Below are 20,576 nucleotides of genomic sequence, written 5' to 3'. Positions count from 1 at the left end.
TTGAGTTTAGTAATTTGTGGTTAGTGACCACATGTGTGTTGGTTCAATTGCTCTGGAGTAGGGTGTGGCTTTCCAAGAGATGGGAGGCTTTGTTGGGTAATGGATTACATGGCTGGACTTCTAAGCTTTTAAGCCATTGATCAAACCCTACACTCCTGACTAGAGGATTCTTGAAAAAATGCAATACACTGTGTTCTTGACAGTAGGGTTGTGGGTTTGATACCCAAACCTCCTAATCTTCAACTGTTGGGCCTTTAAACAAGCTCCTTTCAATAATCTCTGCTCATCTCTGTATGCATTTTATTGCGTTTTGATCTCAATTTTTTCAAGAGATGGGAGGCTTTGGTGGGTTATTGATTACATGGTTGGTTGTGGGTTCCATGCTCACATCTGCTAAGCTTCTAGTGCTAACACCTAATACTCTCTGCTCATATCATAGTAGACCCTACACTCTGTATAGATATTTCTCGAAAGATTGCATTACACTTGGTTGTTGACAGTAGGGTTGTGGGTTTAATACCCAAACTTTCTAAGCTCCCATTGTTGTGCCTTTTAAAGCAAGTCCCTTAATCATCTCTGCTCATCTATGTGTGCATTTCATTTCATTTTGATTTCAATTTTCCAAGAGATGGGAGGCTTGGTTGGGTTATTGTTTACATGGTTGGTTGTGGGTTCCATACTCATATCTGTTTAGCTTCTAGTGTTAAGCCTGTGAGCAAGACCCTAATACTCTTTGCTCATATCATATCAAACCCTACACTCTGTCTTGAGATTTCTCGAAAACGTGCATTACACTGGGTTGTTAACAGTAGGGTTGTGGGTTTGATACCCAAACCTCATAAGCTTTAACTATTGGGCCTTTAAGCAAGCCCTTAATCATCTCTGTTCATCTATGTGTGCATTTCATTGCCTTCTGATCCCAGCTTTCCAAGAGATGGGAGGTTTGGTTGGGTTATTGATTACAGGGTTGGTTGTAGGTTCTATACTCAAATCTGTTAAGCTGTGTTAAGCCCATGGGCAAGAGCCTAGTACTCTCTGTTCATAGCATAGCAGGGTTTTCCAAAATATGAAAAAGTTGCATTATACATGGTGCATTACACTAGGTTCTTGGAAGTAGGGTTGTGGGTTTGATAACCTAGCTTTCTAAGCTCTGTTCATCTCTGTGTGTCTGTGATTGCCTTCTGATCTCAGCTGGGTGGCTTTTTTGGGTTAATGATTACATGGTTGGTTGTAGGTTCTATACTCACATCTGATTTAATTTTGGGCCAATAAGCAAGATCCTAATACTCTCTGCTCATAGCATATCAGGGTTTTCCAAAAGATGGTGCATTATACTAGGTTGTTGACAGTTAGGTTGTTGGTTTGATACCCAAGCCACTTAAGCTGCCACTGTTTTTCTGCCACTGAGTTTTGGGGATGGTTGATATGCCATATGTGCCTTTATGAAGCTCTTCACTTACATTGAGGACTGCTGAAGATATTTGTTAAGAAGGAGGGTGTGGTCTGTGTGGTCTCATTCATTGTGGTGGATACTGCAGAACTCGTACCATTGAAAGGAGGTGGGGTCGTAGTGGTCATTGCACTCGTAGTTGAGGCCGCAGTCGTAGTCTCTGCAATAATACATCAATTATGCATCACTAGGATTCAGTTCTAGATTGACCACCTTATGGAGCTCCAACTAACTTAATACTAAATCTAATGCTGTGTTCAGTTCACAATGTTCAGTCATAACATTGTGACCACCTCCTCGTTTCTACAGCCTTCATCCACTGAGGGAAGCATCCTGTGGGCACTGATGAAGGATGAAGGACTAGAGGATGACCAACACAAACCGTGCATCACAACACACACTAACACCTCATACACCACCACCATGCTAATCAGTGTCTCATGGGGAAATCAGGCAGAAAACACTCAAAACATATTATATATTTAGGTACAGCTCTGGAAAAAATGAGAGCACTTAAAATGATGAGTTTCTTTGATTTTACCAAATTGAAAACCTCTGGAATATAATCAAGAGGAAGATGGATGATCACAAACCATCAAACCACCAAACTGAACTGCTTGAATTTTTGCACCAGGAGTAAAGCAGCATAAAGTTATCCAAAAGCAGTGTGTAAGACTGGTGGAGGAGAGAGAACATGATGCCAAGATGCATGAAAAAAACTGTAATTAAAAACCAGGATTATTCCACCAAATATTGATTTCTGAACTCTTAAAACTTTATGAATATGAACTTGTTTTCTTTGCATTATTTGAGGTCTGAAAGTTCTGCATCTTTTTTGTTATTTCAGCCATTTCTCATTTTCTGCAAATAAATGCTCTAAATGACAATATTTTATTTGGAATTTGGGAGAAATGGTGCTATATTAATATATAATTAATATATTGTAATTAATGCCATAGAGAATTAATCATTTTTGGTCCAGCAGGATGGCAGACCTTCAATGCATCTTTTTATTTTATTTTAGACATTTCTCATTTTCTGCAAATAAATGAGAATCTGATTCAGAGCTGTATATAAGAAATGTAAAGAGTTGCAGAAGTACAGCGAAAAAGGTCAAAAGTCATTTTTTCCTTTATTTGTTTTTTTCCTACACTGTACATTAATATTAAAAAATAAAAAGTGTTTTTTTAGTGCCTCAACGATCACAAACCCAAACCCATGCTGAGGTTTTCTGCTGAAAAAAACATAAAGAAACACACTCTATACTGGTAAAACTGGTGGTTTAACCAGCTCCTGACCAGTGGAGGGTATAATTCATTTGTTTTTTGGTCATTCTTGTCATTCTTGGTCTTGTTAACCAGCCTGGCCAATTACGGTCAGTCAGTCTGATGTTTGTGGTGATGGTTGTATGTTTGTAGACCAGCTAAACCATCAAACCCTGTGCTTGTCAACAACTAAAATGGCAAATTAAGAAAAATACAGGATACAAAGTGGGCAGAACCTCTGGAAACTCCTTCAAGAATGCTGGAGGACCATTCCAGGTTGGGCTAAGCATTAAAGTAAAAATAAGCTACTTATATAAAGCATATTCTGGTTTGCAGTATTAATCTACAGTGTAGAAAATTATACAAAAATAACGAACATCTTCTTAGACGAGGTGTGAGACGAGGTGTGTCCAAACTTTTGACTTTTTAAGTGAAGCATGTGAACACAGCATTAGCGTTAGTATAAGAGACACTTTTATACTAGATAGCAGTAGTATATAAAAACTTTAATACTTTACATAATATTAAGACAATAATAAAAAATAAGCCTTTCAAGGGGTTAAAAGCTTGACCTATATTAACACTATACAGCATAATCTTACTTAAACAGTTCGGTATAACTTTAGAATAAGACTACCGTTATACATGTTTATAAACAGTGTATTACATGTTAATAACAGTGTTAATGTTAGTAATTAGGTAATAAACACAGTATAAATCATTAATAAGCAGTAATAACACAACAGACAACACACAGCAGTGAAATAATGATCCCATAGTCTACACAACCTCAGATGTTGCTGTTACAGAATATATATTTTTTATCTATTAGTCAGTGTTAATGCTCTCAGCTTCAGCAGATCTGTTCTAAGAGCTTTCAACCATTTAATACCAATCTAGATCAGAATTTTACTCACTAATCATCATCTAGTCATGATAAATTTGGTCTCAGGTGGTCAGTGCTGCAGATTATAGATTATAGATCAACCTCAGCTCAGATTAGATTACAGCTCAGGCTACATTCCACATTCATCTAGAATACAGTTCTATTTAGATCTTTATTACAGTTAAGATTAGATCACAACTTATATTGAAATACAGCTCAGATTAGATCACAATTCAGTCTAGATTATATTTTAGTTTGAATTACAGTTTACAATTACAAGGTAAATTTCAATCTAGATTACAGATTTCAGATTTGATTACAGCTCAGATTATAGGAGCCAAAGGAGACGTGGACAGCCGACTCACATCAATGACTACAATCATCATCAGCTATGCCTCAGAAAGATTTGGACAGGTGGATAAAGGAAAATCAAAATCCACTTCCTACACAATGAGCCGCAGAGCCACCCGGATACATCATTTGCGCCAGGAGCTTCGCACCCTCAAGAAACAGTACAAGGCTGCAGCAGAGGAGGAGAAGAAACCCTTGTTGGAACTGAAAAACATCCTGCGCAAGAAGCTGATGACTCTTCGCAGAGCAGAGTGGCACCGGAGACGGGCGAAAGAGAGGGCAAGGAAGCGAGCAGCTTTCATCGCAAATCCCTTTGGCTTTACCAAACAACTCCTCGGGGACAAGCGCAGCGGGCAGCTTGAGTGCTCTATAGAGCAAGTAAATCACTTTCTCCAGGACACTGTGAGCGATCCTCAGAGAGACTTGGAACTGGAGCCCAATAAAGCTCTCATCAGGCCAGATCTCCCGACAATGGAGTTCAACCTGAAGGAGCCAAGCCTGAAGGAGGTGGAGGAGGTCGTCAAGGCGGCCCGTTCAGCGTCAGCCCCAGGCCCCAGTGGAACCCCTTATCTGGTCTACAAGCGCTGCCCAGGGCTTCTACGGCATCTGTGGAAGATCCTGAAAGTGATTTGGAGAAGGGGGAAAGTGGCCGACCAGTGGAGGCATGCTGAGGGAGTTTGGATCCCCAAAGAGGAGAACTCGCGAGACATCAGTCAGTTTCGAACCATCTCACTGCTGAGTGTGGAAGGGAAGGTGTTTTTCAGCATCGTCTCTCGAAGACTGACAGAGTTTCTTCTCAAGAACAGCTATATAGACCCATCAGTACAGAAGGGAGGGATCTCTGCTCCTGGCTGCCTGGAACACACTGGAGTCGTTACGCAACTCATCCGGGAGGCCCATGAGAACAAAGGCGACCTAGCTGTGTTGTGGTTGGACCTGGCTAATGCCTATGGGTCCATACCACACAAGTTGGTAGAACTCGCTCTCCACCTCCACCATGTTCCCAGTAAGATCAAGGACCTCATCCTGGATTACTACAATAAGTTTAGGATGAGAGTTACTTCTGGGTCAGAGACATCAGACTGGCACAGCAAGGAGAAAGGGATAATTACAGGCTGCACCATCTCTGTTGTCCTCTTTTCCCTGGCCATGAACATGGTAGTCAAGTCAGCTGAGGTGGAATGCAGAGGGCCCCTGACCAAGTCAGGTGTACGACAGCCTCCCATCAGAGCCTTTATGGATGACCTCACTGTAACAACCACGTCAGTCCCAGGGTGCAGGTGGATCCTGCAAGGGCTTGAAAAGCTCATGACCTGGGCAAGGATGAGTTTTAAGCCCTCCAAATCACGATCGATGGTCCTGAAAAAGGGGAAGGTGATTGACAAGTTCCGTTTTTCCATCTCAGGAACGGTCATCCCTACCATCACAGAGCAACCAGTGAAGAGCTTGGGGAAACTCTTTGACTCCACCCTGAAGGACTCAGCAGCCATCCAGAAGGCCAGTTTAGAACTCGGTACCTGGCTCACCAAGGTAGACAAGTCTGGCCTGCCTGGTAGGTTTAAAGCCTGGATCTACCAGCATTCAATCCTGCCCCGCATCCTGTGGCCCCTGTTAATCTACGCAGTCCCAATGACAGCAGTTGAGTCCCTGGAGAGGAGGATCAGCAGCTTTCTTCGAAAATGGCTGGGACTTCCTCGCAGCCTCACCAGCGCTGCACTGTATGGTACGAGCAACATCTTGCAGCTTCCTCTCAGGGGTTTGACAGAAGAGTTTATGGTGGCACGCACCAGAGAAGCTCTACAGTACAGGGACTCAAAGGACAGCAAAGTGTCAGCAGCCGGCATCGAGGTGAGGACAGGAAGAAAGTGGAAGGCTAGGGAAGCAGTGAAGCTGGCAGAGTCACGCCTAAGACAGAAGGAATTGGTGGGCACTGAGGCAACAGGCAGAGCAGGCTTGGGGTACTTCCCAAAGATCCTCATTAGCCAGACACGTGGGAAGGAAAGGCACCACCTGATCCAGGAGGAAGTCAGAGCAGGTGTGGAGGAAGAGCGGCTGAGCAGGGTAGTAGGATTACGGCAACAGGGAGCATGGACAAGGTGGGAGAGCGCTCTGAAGCGAAGGATCACCTGGACAAACATCTTGCAGCCGGATTTCCAGCGGGTCCGTTTCCTGGTCCAAGCTGTCTACGACGTCCTGCCAAGCCCAGCGAACCTCCATGTGTGGGGGAAAAGTGAGACACCTTCCTGCCCGCTGTGCTCTGGTAGAGGCTCTTTAGAACACCTCCTCAGCGGCTGCCCGAAGGCTCTAGCAGATGGTCGCTATCGCTGGCGCCATGACCAGGTGCTTAAGGCAGTCGCTGAGAGCGTAGCTTCAGCCATCAGCTCCAGCAAGAACCATCATGCTCCAAAGAAGGCAATCTACTTTGTGAAAGCTGGAGAAAAACCCAGAACAAACAAACATGCGACAGCAGGCCTACTCCATACAGCATCTGACTGGCAGCTGCAGGTCGACCTGGGTAAGCAAATGAGGTTCCCCCAGCAGATCGCAACAACAACCCTCCGTCCAGATATGATCATGACCTCTCAGTCTTCAAAACAGCTGATCATACTGGAGTTGACAGTGCCCTGGGAAGAAAACATCGAGGAAGCAAATGAGAGGAAGAGGGCTAAATACCAGGAACTTGTGGAGGAGTGCAGGGGAGGAGGCTGGAAGACGTTCTACGAGCCCATAGAAGTAGGCTGCAGGGGATTTGCAGGGAGGTCTCTGTGCAAGGTCCTCAGCCGCCTGGGCATCGTGGGAGCAGCAAAGAAGAGGGCCATCAAGTCCGCAAGCGAAGCCGCCGAAAAGGCTACTAGGTGGCTTTGGATGAAGAGGGCAGATCCGTGGGTTGCTACTGGGACGCAAGTTGGGGCCTGATCACCCCTGGCTGGGTCGCCTGGGTGAGGGTGTATGATGTTGCAAGACCCGAAACACCCGATGACCTCAGGATACATCACTGATGATGCGTCCCAGTGCATCCATGAGGTGTATTTTAAATATTAAAAATAATATAATAGATTAAATCATTTATATTATATAACTGTTTAGTCTACATTACATGTTATATTAGATAACTATTCAGTCTGGATTACATTTTATATTAGATTACAGTTCAGTCTGAATTAGAGTTCAGATCACATTTTATATTAGATTACAGATCCGTCTGGATTACATTTTATATTATATTATAGTTCAGTCTACATTAAATGTTGGATTAAAGTTCAGTCAGGATTAAATGTTATATTAGATTGCAGTATAGTCTGGATTACAGTTCAATCTACATTACATTTTATATTAGATTAAATTTAAATCTGGATTACAGATTAGATTGCAGCTCAGATTAGCATGTAGTCGTAATAAAACATTTCTTAATATAAAAATGAACATCAACAATGCTGAAAATGTGAAGGCCATCAACATTTAAATTTAAATTAACTGTACTCTTTTTGTAAATGTATATAAATGTGGGCTGATCACATGATCATTAGTGAGTAATAAAGCTCCTGATTGGCTTAAACTGTAATAGAAAATTAACAGAGCTCTTCTGAAGATACAGGAAGAGCCTGACTGATGAAGAAGCAGCATCATCTGAGCTCCAGCGTAGAGGAACAGGATTATTTACTGATTATTTACACTTACAATGAAGGAAAATAGTTAATACTACAGTTCAGTGTTAGTAAAAATTGTATTGAAACAACAGCCAAGCAATACTGAAGATTTTACTGCCATCTTACTTAGATCTTACTGGATATTACATCCTCCTGTTATCAAACTCCAGAACCTATTAATACCAGGTTCAATAGAAAATTACTTTCTATTGTATTTCTAAACTTTTGACCAGTAACATATTTTTCTGTTGTGTAGCCCCACAGTGACGGGGTTAGACACTATGGGCACTATATTGGTGATCTATAGGTGAGCCATCAACCCCCTGCACCATGCAGCTTAATTAAGGGCGTGTCAGTGTGTCTTTGCTTTCATAACAACGGGAAAAGTACACCTTGCTTGGCTCGAAATGCACAAAAGGGAAGTACTAATTCTCTTAATGAATCATGGGTGTGGTTAATTCATTTTGGGCTCTGACGGATTTGGTGGATTGCTATTGTAACGGTGCAGCTACCTGGACGTGTTCAACAAACTCTTCTCAGCAGAGGAAACTGAGCTGCTGGTTGACGCTGTGAAGGAGCTCCAGCAGCTCATTTACGGGAACAGCAATGTTATTTTATTTACTATTCTGTTTATTGTTGATGTAAAAGTTGGGTTTGTGCTGCTGTGTGTTCATGTGTGTGTAATAAGTGGGGGTGTACGCAGCGCCTGTGTTACCGAGATAGCGATGAACGTCTGACTGTTGGCATCTGTCTAGGTTGTATTCAGTCAGTGGAGCTCCTGTGTTTTCTGCTACAAATATGTTAGAAATTATATAATCGTCGAAGATGAATTTGTACTGTTTGCAGGGTGTGAGATAGCAGTGAGCATTGCATCACGCGTTATGCCGGGTGTGAAATATGTATTTTTCCATTTTATATCTGATTTTGCAGTTTCCCTTCAATATTTAGTCAGATACCAAAATCTCCAGTGCATCACTGCTGTTGTTATTATTGTTTTTAACAAAATCAGATGATAAATCATTAATCAGAAATCATTAAAAGCCAAACTTACCAGGACATTGCTCTATTATAACCGTAGCAGATCCGCTGCTGACGTGATTCTTTACAGTGCAGGTGAAGTTTCCAGTAGATCTTTCACCCAGCAGGAGAGTCTGATTCCCATCAATCAGATTCTGATTATGAGGAATTCCATCCAGAGTCCAGCTGAACTGAAGCTGATCTCCATCAGATGAACAGTGAACTTTTCTCTCCGTAATGGAGAAACAGCTGTTCGTCACTTTCACTGAAGATACTCCAGCTACAGATTACAGATTAAACAGCTCAGATTAGATTACAGCTCAGTCTACATTACATCTTAATCTAGATTACAGTTTAATCTAGATTACAGATCAGTGTAAATTGCATCTCAGACTACATTACAGACGAGTCTATTTCACAGGTAATATATAGTTATAGTTTAGTCAAAATAATGATTTAGTCTACAATGCAGTTTAAATTAAAGCTCAGATTATAGAGTTAGTCTAGCTCAAATCAATAGTTAATCTAGATTACATTTCAGTTAAGATAACAGGTTACTTTAAATAATAGTTGAGTTTAGATTACAGCTCAATCCAGATTACAGTTTCTCGTAGCTCAATCCGGATTACAGCCAAAAGTAGATTATATCTTAATTTAGATTACAGTTCAGTGCAGATTACAGCTCAGATTAGACTACAGATCAATGCAGACTACAGCCCAAATAAGACAGCCACTGAGTCTAAATTACAATTTACTCACAGATTAAAGAGCAATCAAGTCAAGTCAAGTCAAGTCAAGTCATTATCAACCGCTTCATCCATTAAGGGTCGCGGGGGGGTGCTGGAGCCTATCCCAGCCGGCATCGGGCGGAAGGCAGGATACACCCTGGACAGGCCGCCAATCCATCGCAGGGCAGACAGACACAAACAGACACACAGACACATTCACTCACACACTCACACCTAAGGGGCAATTTCAACCAAGTTCCAATTAGCCTGAACGTGCCGTCTTTGGCCTGTGGGAGGAAACCGGAGCACCCGGAGGAAACCCACGCAGACACGGGGAGAACGTGCAAACTCCACACAGAAAGACCCGGGTCGCCCCAGCCGGGAATCGAACCCAGGCCGTCTTGCTGTGAGGCGGAAGTGCTACCCACTGCGCCACCGTGCCGCCCTTAAAGAGCAATATAGATTATAAATCAGTCTAAATAACAGTTCAGTCTGGATTACAGTTCAGCCGAGATTAGAATTAATTCTAACCAAAGTAAATAATAATCTTGAGCTTAAAGAGATCATTTAATAACAGCTGCATGAATTTACACACAACTATAAATATAATCTATAATCACATTAAGTAGTGAATTAAAGAAGAGCAGCAGCCAATAGAATCTAAAGATAAATCTATATGTATTTTAAAGAGACGTGTTTAAACTTTACTGATAAACTTTAATCTGGTTATTGCTGCTCTTTATGCACATTTTAGTTTCTTTACAAGTAAAATATCTTAAATAAATTCTGTACATTTAATTCAGACCCTGTCAGTGGATTTAAGAGTTTATGATTGTGAATGATTTACTGAGTTGTGTAGATGTAGCAGTGTGATGTGCAGAACTACCTTCTATAATCAGATGGAGATAGAATCTGCCTGTGCTTCTCCCAGACGAACTGAAGGTCTCTAATTCGTATCTTCCTGAATCTTCTTTCTCTGCTCTGGTTATTATCATGGTTTTGGTTTCATTATTAAACTGCCATCTTTGATCTAGATGGTTTATTCTGATTTTTTTGTTTCTATATATGAAAACAATATCAGAAGTAGTTCCACTGTTGTTCTTCTTTAATCTTAATTCCTCCTCATCTTTAGGAAGCTGCAGGTACAGCGGGCGTCCCACAGCTCCATAAAACACACAGCTCTGATCAGATCTGCACTGATCATCTACTGTAATCAGACCTGCAGAGGAAGAAGATGAAGAAGATGATCATTAATCAGAACCAGTGAAGTCTGATAGTCTAATCTACACCTTTAGAAAGAGAATCCACTGAAGAGAACTGCATTTAACCTCCATCAAACCCTCACAACTATTATTACAATTTATCAATAATTTTGAAGTGTTTTGAAGATTAAGAACCTCTACAACTTTCTACAGGCTGAGACGTCTGTCATTTTTCAGCGTTACACTCTACCTCTGTATGTGTAGATCAGTAAATATTACCCGTATCAGAATAAATTTATAATCATTTATTGTTATTTCTGTATAGATAATAAATCAGATGGTAACTCTTTATTAAAATGATCCTGCATTAGCATTTATAACATTGAATAAACATTAACTTATATAATGATCAACTTGCTTTAAAAGGCAGTGTTAAAATGTGTTTAGAATGATCAGATTAATGACTTTATAGGGCACTGAGTATTAACTCAATAAAAATATCCAGAAACCTTGTCTTTAATACACATACATTTAATAAATATTTTAAAAAATTACCAGCAAGCATGTATGTTGGAGTATTTATAGTTTTTTGTGTTTTTTTTTGCACAGAAACCAAAAATGGAAACAGTTTATTAATAAATTATTACACAAATTTTACACCCATTTGTTCCCATGCTAAAAAAAATACACTTTTAATGTGGGTATATTTATAACATTGCACACTTTTATTAATAGTTAACAAGCTAAAGAACATCCAGACCGATTTTATAGATGGTGATGTTACGTATAAAAGCATTTATAGCAACCGTGATTTTTTATAATATAAAATGAAACATGCTGCAATAATTTCTACATCATCATCTCCAGTATAACTGTTATTAACAAGAGTGTGTATACGAGTAGATATTAAATATTTTATTTATACATATGTTTAGATTTTATTTTTATTTTATTTAAAAAATGTTTAACATTTTATAAATAAAAATATGTATATTTTATCCATAAAAAAAATAACATTTTAAAGATATTTATATTTTTATAAAATGGACAAAAATGCATGACTATAAAAAAAAACTGCAAATTGTGTACAAATTCTGAAAATAGGGTATAAAATCTTTAGCATCCATAAGGAAAAATGAATAAATGAATAAATGAATAAATGAATGAATAATGAGCTGTTTATATTTTAACTGTAGGGTTTTTTCTGGGATGTGGGGAAACTTTTAAAAACGTAAAGTACCTTCAACTTATGAGAATTTTCCTCACATTTACCCCTCCCCTTTTAATTAATCAAATTTTAGCGGAATTAAAATTGATTCTTTCTTACGTTCTTTTGCAAAAAGCACAAAAATGGTTCTTCTATGGAATCACTTAAAAAAACTCTTATCGCGCCTTTATTTTGTAGAGATCTTTAACTGATAAGAAGTGTATAGCAGCTTAACATTATTTAGGTTCATATAAATTCTACTTTTATCTTATCTACAAAAATAGCTCTTAAAAATAACTTAAGCTGGTTGTTTTACTGCATCCATTAATAACATTTTTATTTTGCTCTAAAAAAGCTTTTTTTGGAACGCTGCTTTTTGTTTTTGGATTTGCTTAAGAACACCTTTTATGTTTATGAAACTCAATTCATTTTATACAGAGTTTGTGTTTCTAGAGACTAAAAGTGGTTCTTTTATCAATTAAAAAGCCTTTTAACTTCTGTATGTTTGTAGAGATCGGTGAGTGTGAAGAACTTTTTACACATGACTTACTCACTACTTCTGTATGTGTGGATCAATAAATATTACCCATATCAGCCTAAATTTATAGTAATTTAATGAATTTTGTGGAGATAATACAACAGATGGTAAGTCTTTATTTGAAGGATACCTGCATTGGGCTTTATAACACATGCATAAGCACTGAATTAAAATAATGGAAAACTCAGATGCTAAAAGACTTTAAAAAAAAAGTAGAAAAACGTTATAAATCTTTAAAAAAAACTGTAGTTGAGACTATTGTGAGTGTGAGGAAACTTTTAAAAGGCATAAAGAACCAGTTTTACTCACAAATGTACTAAAAATTCACTTTAAAAGAACATATCAAGTTTAAATTTGAGTCAACATGAAAACATTTCTGGAGATCTGGTGCAAATTTAACCCTAGATTATAATGTTTTTGACATTATATCACTAACAGTGTTGATTTAACACTAAAAGTTTTGCTTTAGGATATTTTTGTGTGTTTTTCTTTTATTTTAAGAGTTTTTAGAAGCTCCAGCCTGAATTATCGTCTTCAGGCTGTTTTTACTCCCTAAGGACGAAAAACCCACATCTGTTTTGTGTTTCTCTCAGAAACTGAAAGCTCTGCAGCTGCAGAATGAAGAGCGATGCTGAAGAAAACTCACCAGAAACCAGAGCCGGTCCAGATAACCCCAGCAGAGCTCCACAGATCAGCAGGGCGTTCATCTTCTCCACAGAACTGAAACCAGAACCGTCAGAAGTTCTGCTGAACCCGGGAGGCTGAGGATCGCCGGCTCGCCCGCGGTCCGTCGCTCGGGGCCGAGCGCAGAGAATGAGGCAGGGCTGATATTGCCTAATATTTTATGTGACTTAAGAGGCTTTTGCAAGAAAAAGAGGAAGTGCCATTACTTTGTGTAACAGCTCACTTCCTGTTTCTGCCTAAATTAAATGGACAGAATGTCACAATAAAGAGTTTCTGTACTTACAGGGAAAAGCCAGTTTCACAGCTTTAGTGAGTCTATGGAAAAAAGATCACATTATTTAACCTTTCAGGCCGACGACCTTTAACCTCTGACCTTTCTGCTGATTCTTAAACAGATACAACTTTTGTATTATTCTTATTTTGTATTGATAATAAAACACAAAATATACATCAAATATATATTTATATATATATATATATATAATATATATATATTAAATATATATATATATAAATGAAGAGAGCACTTCAGTTCCTAAATCAGTTTATCTGATTTTGCTATTTATAGGTTTATATTTGAGTAAAGTTAACATTTGTTCATGTTGTTTTATTCTATAAACTACAGACAATATTTCTTCCTGAATTCCACATAAAAATATTCTCATTTAAAGTATTTATTTGCTCTAAAATGAAACAAAGATGCAGAGCTTTCAGACCTCAAATAATAATGCAAAAAAAAAAAACAAGTTCATATTCATAATTATAAAGTTTTAAGAGTTCAGAAATAATCAATATTTGGTGGAATAACCCTGGTTGGTTTTTAATCACGTTTTTTTTTTTTTTGCATCTTGGCATCATGTTCTCCTCCACCAGTCTTACACACTGCTTTTGGATGCATTATATATAACAAATATTGTCTTATCTAATTAAATCTCTTAATCTTAAATGAATAGAGAGAGTGGAGAAAGAGTGAAGGAGCAGAATGAATGATTTATTAGTCATATAATCAAATACAATGATCAAAGCATGAAAACTGTAGCAAAACTGACAAAATAAAAGCAATATGTTTAATTCTACAGGATAAATAGACTTTTTTGCATTTATAAACACAAATAAACCTTATATGGACACTTTCAAAGTACCAAACTATAAAATAGATGCTATAAGGGGTTAATTGATTAATTCCAATGAAAAAAAAAACACTTTTCTTTCCATAAAGAAACATTTTGTTAAAGAGGTATTAAGGTTCATTTCCAGTTATAATAATTATCACTTTTAGAATCATTAGCAGCACTTTTAAACGTATTTTAACCCCTCATGCTATCCTCAAATGCGGCAACACCCTTTATTATCTAAGTCAATTTTATTCCAGCAATTTAAACCTCCAGAAAATTATTATAATTAAACATAATTTAACATAATTTAACAATGCTTTCTTTATGTTTATTATGTTATTTAGACAAATTATCAGTGGATCTAGTATTACCATAAGTGTTTTATTAATAAAATATGAGTATTATTAATATTGAGTTGTTAAGACAGGGCCTAAAGTGAAGAGACATTTAGACCCGTAGATTATAAAACTGATCAACATAGTGATCTTAACATTATTTCCACACAAATATGTGTAAAACATTGAGATTTCTCAGGTTTTATGCCAAAAAACAGGCTTTATAAATAAGATATTAAAGTTAAAAACATTTGAAACATTTTATATTTTACTTATTGTCTTTATCAAATTAAGAAAAGGCGATAAATATAAATTACAAGACTAATGTCAACCATTTATTCAGAGACTTTAAACACGGAATGGGGTCAAATTGACCCCAAAGATAATAGGAGGGTTAAGAAAGTTTAACCCAGACTGAAATATACTGTAAATACTGTAGACCAAGAGAGAGAGAGAGAGAGAGAGAGAGAGAGAAAAGAAGAGTGACCAATAGGAGAAAGGGAAGTGATGGAGAGTGTGGGTGGAGGTGAGGAAACACAGGATTGCAAAGAAAAAACGTGTCAGAGGCGAGACGATGAGCTAAAACTTGACCACCATGTATTGATGCTTGGCCATGATGGCCAACCAACTTGGTTCTCTAACTTATAACGGTCTTATATTACACCATGCATGCACAAGGAGACGTGTAATGCTCATCGCTACCTTACACCCATCCAACAGTCTATTTTCACTCCTATCTTCCTTCTGTCTGGTTTAAACAGCAGCAGAGCTTCTGAATATATCTACACTGATGGGCGTGGTGTTCTGGAAATGAGGTGTGTTCAGGTACATTTCTGGAGTTTTATCTTGTTTATCTTGGTAACAGAAAACACAGGAGCTCCACTGACTGAATACAACCTAGACAGACGCCAACAGTCAGACGTTCATCGCTATCTCGGTAACACAGGCGCCGTGCCGAGCCGAGCGTACGCCCCCACTTATTACACACACATGAACACACAGCAACACAAACCCAACTTTTAAATCAACAATAAACAGAATAGTAAATAAAATAACATTGCTGTTCCCGTAAATGAGCTGCTGGAGCTCCTTCACAGCGTCAACCAGCAGCTCAGTTTCCTCTGCTGAGAAGAGTTTGTTGAACACGTCCAGGTAGCTGCACCGTTACAATAGCAACCCAACAAAGCCAGAGATCACCTGATCTACTCTTTGAGAGAATGACGATTGGTTTATTTCACGTTTTGCCCAAAATTAAACACACCCATGACTAATTAAGAGAATTAATAATGCTCCAAAGTGCACGGTGCATGGATGACAGCTTGTCTAACATTATTGTAAAATTGTATAGGTTCATCACACCTGTAGACCATCTATAAAACATAAAATACAAGCAAATCCACAATACGCTGTACTGATCAACAGCTAAACAGGCTTTGTTGATCTGTTGTTTGTTGTGAAACCGGTGAGTAATTCAGTGGACGGTCAGAAGTCGACTTCCTTTCTGGTTATTTCAGGATCACATGACCTTCCTAGAAGCAGCACGATGAAGCTTAACTCATTTTAAAGGAGAATTAAACCAATAGTGGGAGATGATTTCTAATCAATAAAATACTCAAAACCCACAGGAGAGAAAATCACCACAGAGCAGCTTTTATTATTATTATTATTATTATTATTATTATTATTATTATTATTATTATTATTATTATTATTATTATTATTATTATTTATTTTTTTTAATTATTATTATTATTATTATTATTTGGGTGGTGGGTGGTTATTCTCAGCACTGCACTGATTAGCATGGTGGTGGTGTATGAGGTGTTAGTGTGTGTTGTGCTGATGGTACAGTGAGTGGATCAAATACAGCAGCAGTGCTGCTGGAGTTTTTAAACACTTTCAGACCCTGCATCTATTACAATGGACACTATTTTCTTTTTCTTTTTTTCAAATGTTTTGTTACACATAATACTAATTAAGACCATTCTTAATCAGAATAGGCCATAAATGAGCCAATAACAAAGTTTATAAGCCAATGAAACAATAGCTTAGCCCCGCCCACTGCACTGGAAAAAAACAGTGCTTAGAGCCAAAGAGGCAAATTAAAAGTGCTATTTTTTTTACTAATTATATGTAATTTAGAATTTTTTTTTTTATAAAATTTAGTTTGTTTTAGCGTTTAGGGATGGTTTGTGAAATTTACAAAAGGATCCAATAGGCATAAATTGGATTTAAAGTTTTTATTTAAAAAAGTTTTATTTTGAAAAAGTAATGTTAAAAACAGTAAAAAAGTTAAAGTTAAAAACATAGACTACTATGTAGTACACTTTGAGTTTAATGTTATTCAATATACTTCTAAAATACTTGTTTCCAAATATATTTTTGCACATTTTTACACAGTTCACCTAAAGTACGTTTTATTATTATTATTATTATTATTATTATTATTATTATTATTATTATTATTATTATAATTATTATTATTATTATTATTATTATTATAATAATTATTATTATTATTATTATTATTATTATTATTATTATTATTATTATTATTATAATTATTATTATTATTATAATAATAATTATTATTATTATTATTATTATTATTATTATTATTATTATTATTATGTATCTTTTAATGTTATCTATGTCTTTTTAAAAAGTAATTTAAGTAAGTAAGTAAAGTAAGTAAGTAAATTTCTAACATGCTTAAAATTGTAGTATATTAACAATATATTAAAATATATTTTTTATACCCAACAGAGTATACTAGAAGTGTGCTCCTTACAAAAGACAAGAACAAGAAGCATATTTTATTGATGGTCATTGGTTCATTGATCAATTCTTAGTACATTCCTTTCCTAATATACCTGGTGTATAAAAGTGATACAGTTAAAATGCTCACTAAATGTATCATAATTCTCTCTTTTTAAGTTTAACCAATTTTAACTCGTGAGTATCATTTTATCTGTGATCAAAAATCTTAACACATCACCCACAGCGAACACCACTATCTAGCAGTGAGACGTCTGAGCTGAAGATACAGCCTTAGACTGTCTGTCACACTCAGATCTCAACTTCTAAACGTGACAGAAAGTCTAAAGTCACATATTCTGCTTTTTACTGAAGCGTAGGCTAAAGATAATACAAATTAGGATATTTTATTCTAAAGAAAACATATTAGCTTAAGTACTAAAGGCTTTCTAAAGTTAATATAATTATCATTATTTTTCTACATTTACTTCTGAGTTTTAGATTTAGGCCCCATTATTATAGTAGCTATTCTAAATATAGTATGGATTTTATGATGTATGATTTAGAGAGCAAGGAGAACTGAAATACAGGCATTAGTACAGGCCTGTGGATCACATTCTCTACTCTTAATCCATCAGAGTGTTGTTGTTGAGTTGAATTGAGGAGAATGAAATTGTCCCAAAATCTCTTGTTATTCTGAAACATTAAGAGTTCCTTTCACTGGAAATAAGGGGCGGAGCCAAACTCCTGAAAAACAACTCCACACTACAATCATAATGATCCCCCCTCAGCCAAACTTTACACTCCGCACACTGACAGTTGGCTGTGGAATATTTACCAGTGAGGAAATTACACAACTGGACTTGAGTTTAGTAATTTAGATGGGTGATTAAATATTTTTGGCAATATTCATTTAAAATGTATTTTCTGCTTTTTAAGTTGTAGAATTAATATGTGACTGAAATAATTTAAATAAATAAAAATGAAACAACGTAATATTTAGATTGAGATTGTTAGTTGGTCAGAGATTTGTCACCTGCCTGTCAAAGCTAGTCTTACAATAAATATATTATAATAATATATTATATTGTATACTTATAACTGATATCAAATCAAATCATCCTTTTGGGACAAATCTCAAATTTTCTTCTTTGCAATTCTTGACTAAATTATTCTATTTCAATTGCCTTTATGAATAAAATAATGTAACTGTAAATGTATGTAATCAATTTAATTCAATTCAATTCAATTCAGTTTAAAATCTCAGGATCTTCAATTGAGAAATATGCTGTTTTTTACAATTTATCCAAAAAAGGTAAAACAAATTTCAATCAGATATTGAGTTTTGTGGTGTTTCTATTTATATTAATGATTGAATAAATTTTAATGTGGGCCACAGAACATTTTATTTTGGGTTAATTAGGTTTCTATTACTGGCAAACCTCCGGAGTGGAGAAAAACATAAATTTAAATATAATACAAATAAAATTTGTATAAATTCCCATTTATATGATATTTGATTTTGGTCATTTTCACTCTTGATCATTATGGTTGCTTTATAAGGAGGGTTGAACACAGAAACCCTTACTTTCAGATCTGCTGCTCCGTATCCTCTGGATTCTGATATAAATTAAAAAGCCTGACAACAGCGCCACCAGGAGGAGAATCTCCAGAACACCCACAGACCACACATTTTAACCAGACATTATTAACAGCATTAGTTAAAACAGACCATCAGTTACATAAAAATGCAGGTTTTATGTTAAAAGATCATTAAAAATTTGCTCACCTTTCAAAATTTTACATAAAATCCCTCTATAGTCCAACACAGTTTCAAAACCAACATGATTATTCATCACATCATAAAACATAAAATCAAACCCTTAATCTGTATTATCCATTTAAAAAGTAAAAGTAACATCACAATCCTGACCTGAGTGAATTTTATTTCTCCTGCTAAAATAAATAATTCTCTTGGACTCCCTTAAAATAAAATTCAACAAGTGATATCATCTTTTTTGACAGTACAGAAAACCCAAAATAAAAACTAGCAATGTAAAACAATTAAAATAAGGACTATAACCAAAATAACGTAAGGATATAAGTTTACCATTTGAAACCAGTACTTTTAAACTTTTACTTAAAGAGTAAAAAGCTTGAGTTGATGCTTCAACTTCTACAGAAGTATTTAAGTATTTTATTAAACTCTAGAATTTAGACTTTTACCTGCAGAGTAATGAATGGAGAGACATAGCTTTTGTCAGATTTATTGAAGAATGTTCCAACAAAAACTATTTATTAATATAAAAAAGAAAGAAAAGAGATAGAATCATACAGAATTAAAAATATATAGATTAAACATATGAAGATAAACCTGAGATAAAATAATTAAATATAGAAATATCTTTCAGTGCGAAGCTTGGTGTTAGCTGTGTATGTGTGTTAGGCTAGGCTAATCTGTGTAGCAGGGAGATATCTCAGTAACGAAAATCAGTAAAAAAAATATTTTTTACAATTAGCAACAATAATAATAAAATTAAGCTAGGCTTTTCTATGCTATGCTATGCTAGGCTAGGCTAGGCTAGGATATGCTGTGGGGTGATTTTCTGATGTAAACCAGCTAATACAAATAAAATAAATCTTTCACTAGCCCTCCATGAATAAAAACAGCATGTTTAATCCTGAGGTACAATAACAGGGCGGTAAATAGGACTGTAAAACACCATGTGATAAAATAAAGCTGATATTTTAAACTAAGAGAGTAAATAACTTTAGTACTGGGACGGGGGAGTTTGTACTAAGAGATGATCTTCAGCCACGTCCTAAACCAGCTGAATAACCTTGACCGGACTGGATCTGGTTCTGGTGGGTGAGCTGGAGAGTCTGTTGGATTCTCAGCTCTTCCTCTGATGGGATTCTTCTCCTCATGATGATCCAAGATGTTCTCCAGAGCCTCGTTCTCCTCCAGCTCCTGTGGAACACAGCACACAGTGGAGGATGATGCTTTAACAGCAGAGCAGAAGCAGCACAGCACCATGTTCTACACTAAGATCAGCTTTACTGACTTTCTATGAAACCCAGCTCTTTCCCTCTGGATCATCATCATCATCATCATCATCATCATCATCATCATCATCATCCTCATCATCAGTCCTTTGGTGTCTTTGTGAGAACTTCTAGAACAGGGGTGTCCAAACTACGGTCCGTGGGCCATATGTGGAGTGGCCCGCAAGGTATTTTAGGAATAAACCGCAAAATGATCCCCTATTAAGCAGATTTTTAAAATGTGAGAGTTAAAGTTTGAATGCTATGTGTCAGAAAACGAGCCAAAGAGTTTAAAAGCAGCGAGAATGCGCAGTTGTTGCACAGAAAACGGGCCAAAGACTCTAAAAGC

General features: G+C 36.6%; 1 protein-coding gene across 13 annotated transcripts in view; it reads right to left on the bottom strand.

The window, feature by feature from the left end:
* The window catches only part of LOC103031569 (uncharacterized), a 54,358-nt gene that overhangs the window by 7,275 nt on the left and 26,507 nt on the right, over nucleotides 1-20,576 (bottom strand). For 9 of the 13 annotated variants that reach the window (XM_049468188.1, XM_049468178.1, XM_049468183.1 and 6 more), the window contains exon 4: nucleotides 1,548-1,610. The exons of 3 other annotated variants lie outside the window; for them this stretch is intronic. In XM_049468188.1, coding sequence (XP_049324145.1) covers nucleotides 1,548-1,610 — 63 coding nt within the window. Of the gene's footprint in view, nucleotides 1-1,547; nucleotides 1,611-8,650; nucleotides 8,897-20,576 lie in introns of all 13 variants that reach the window. One more of the 13 variants, XM_049468190.1, reaches the window with a different exon arrangement.

Source organism: Astyanax mexicanus, chromosome 19, assembly GCF_023375975.1.
Source record: "Astyanax mexicanus isolate ESR-SI-001 chromosome 19, AstMex3_surface, whole genome shotgun sequence".
NCBI classification, from domain to species: Eukaryota; Metazoa; Chordata; class Actinopteri; order Characiformes; family Acestrorhamphidae; genus Astyanax; species Astyanax mexicanus.
This window is presented reverse-complemented; position numbering and strand designations above follow the sequence as displayed.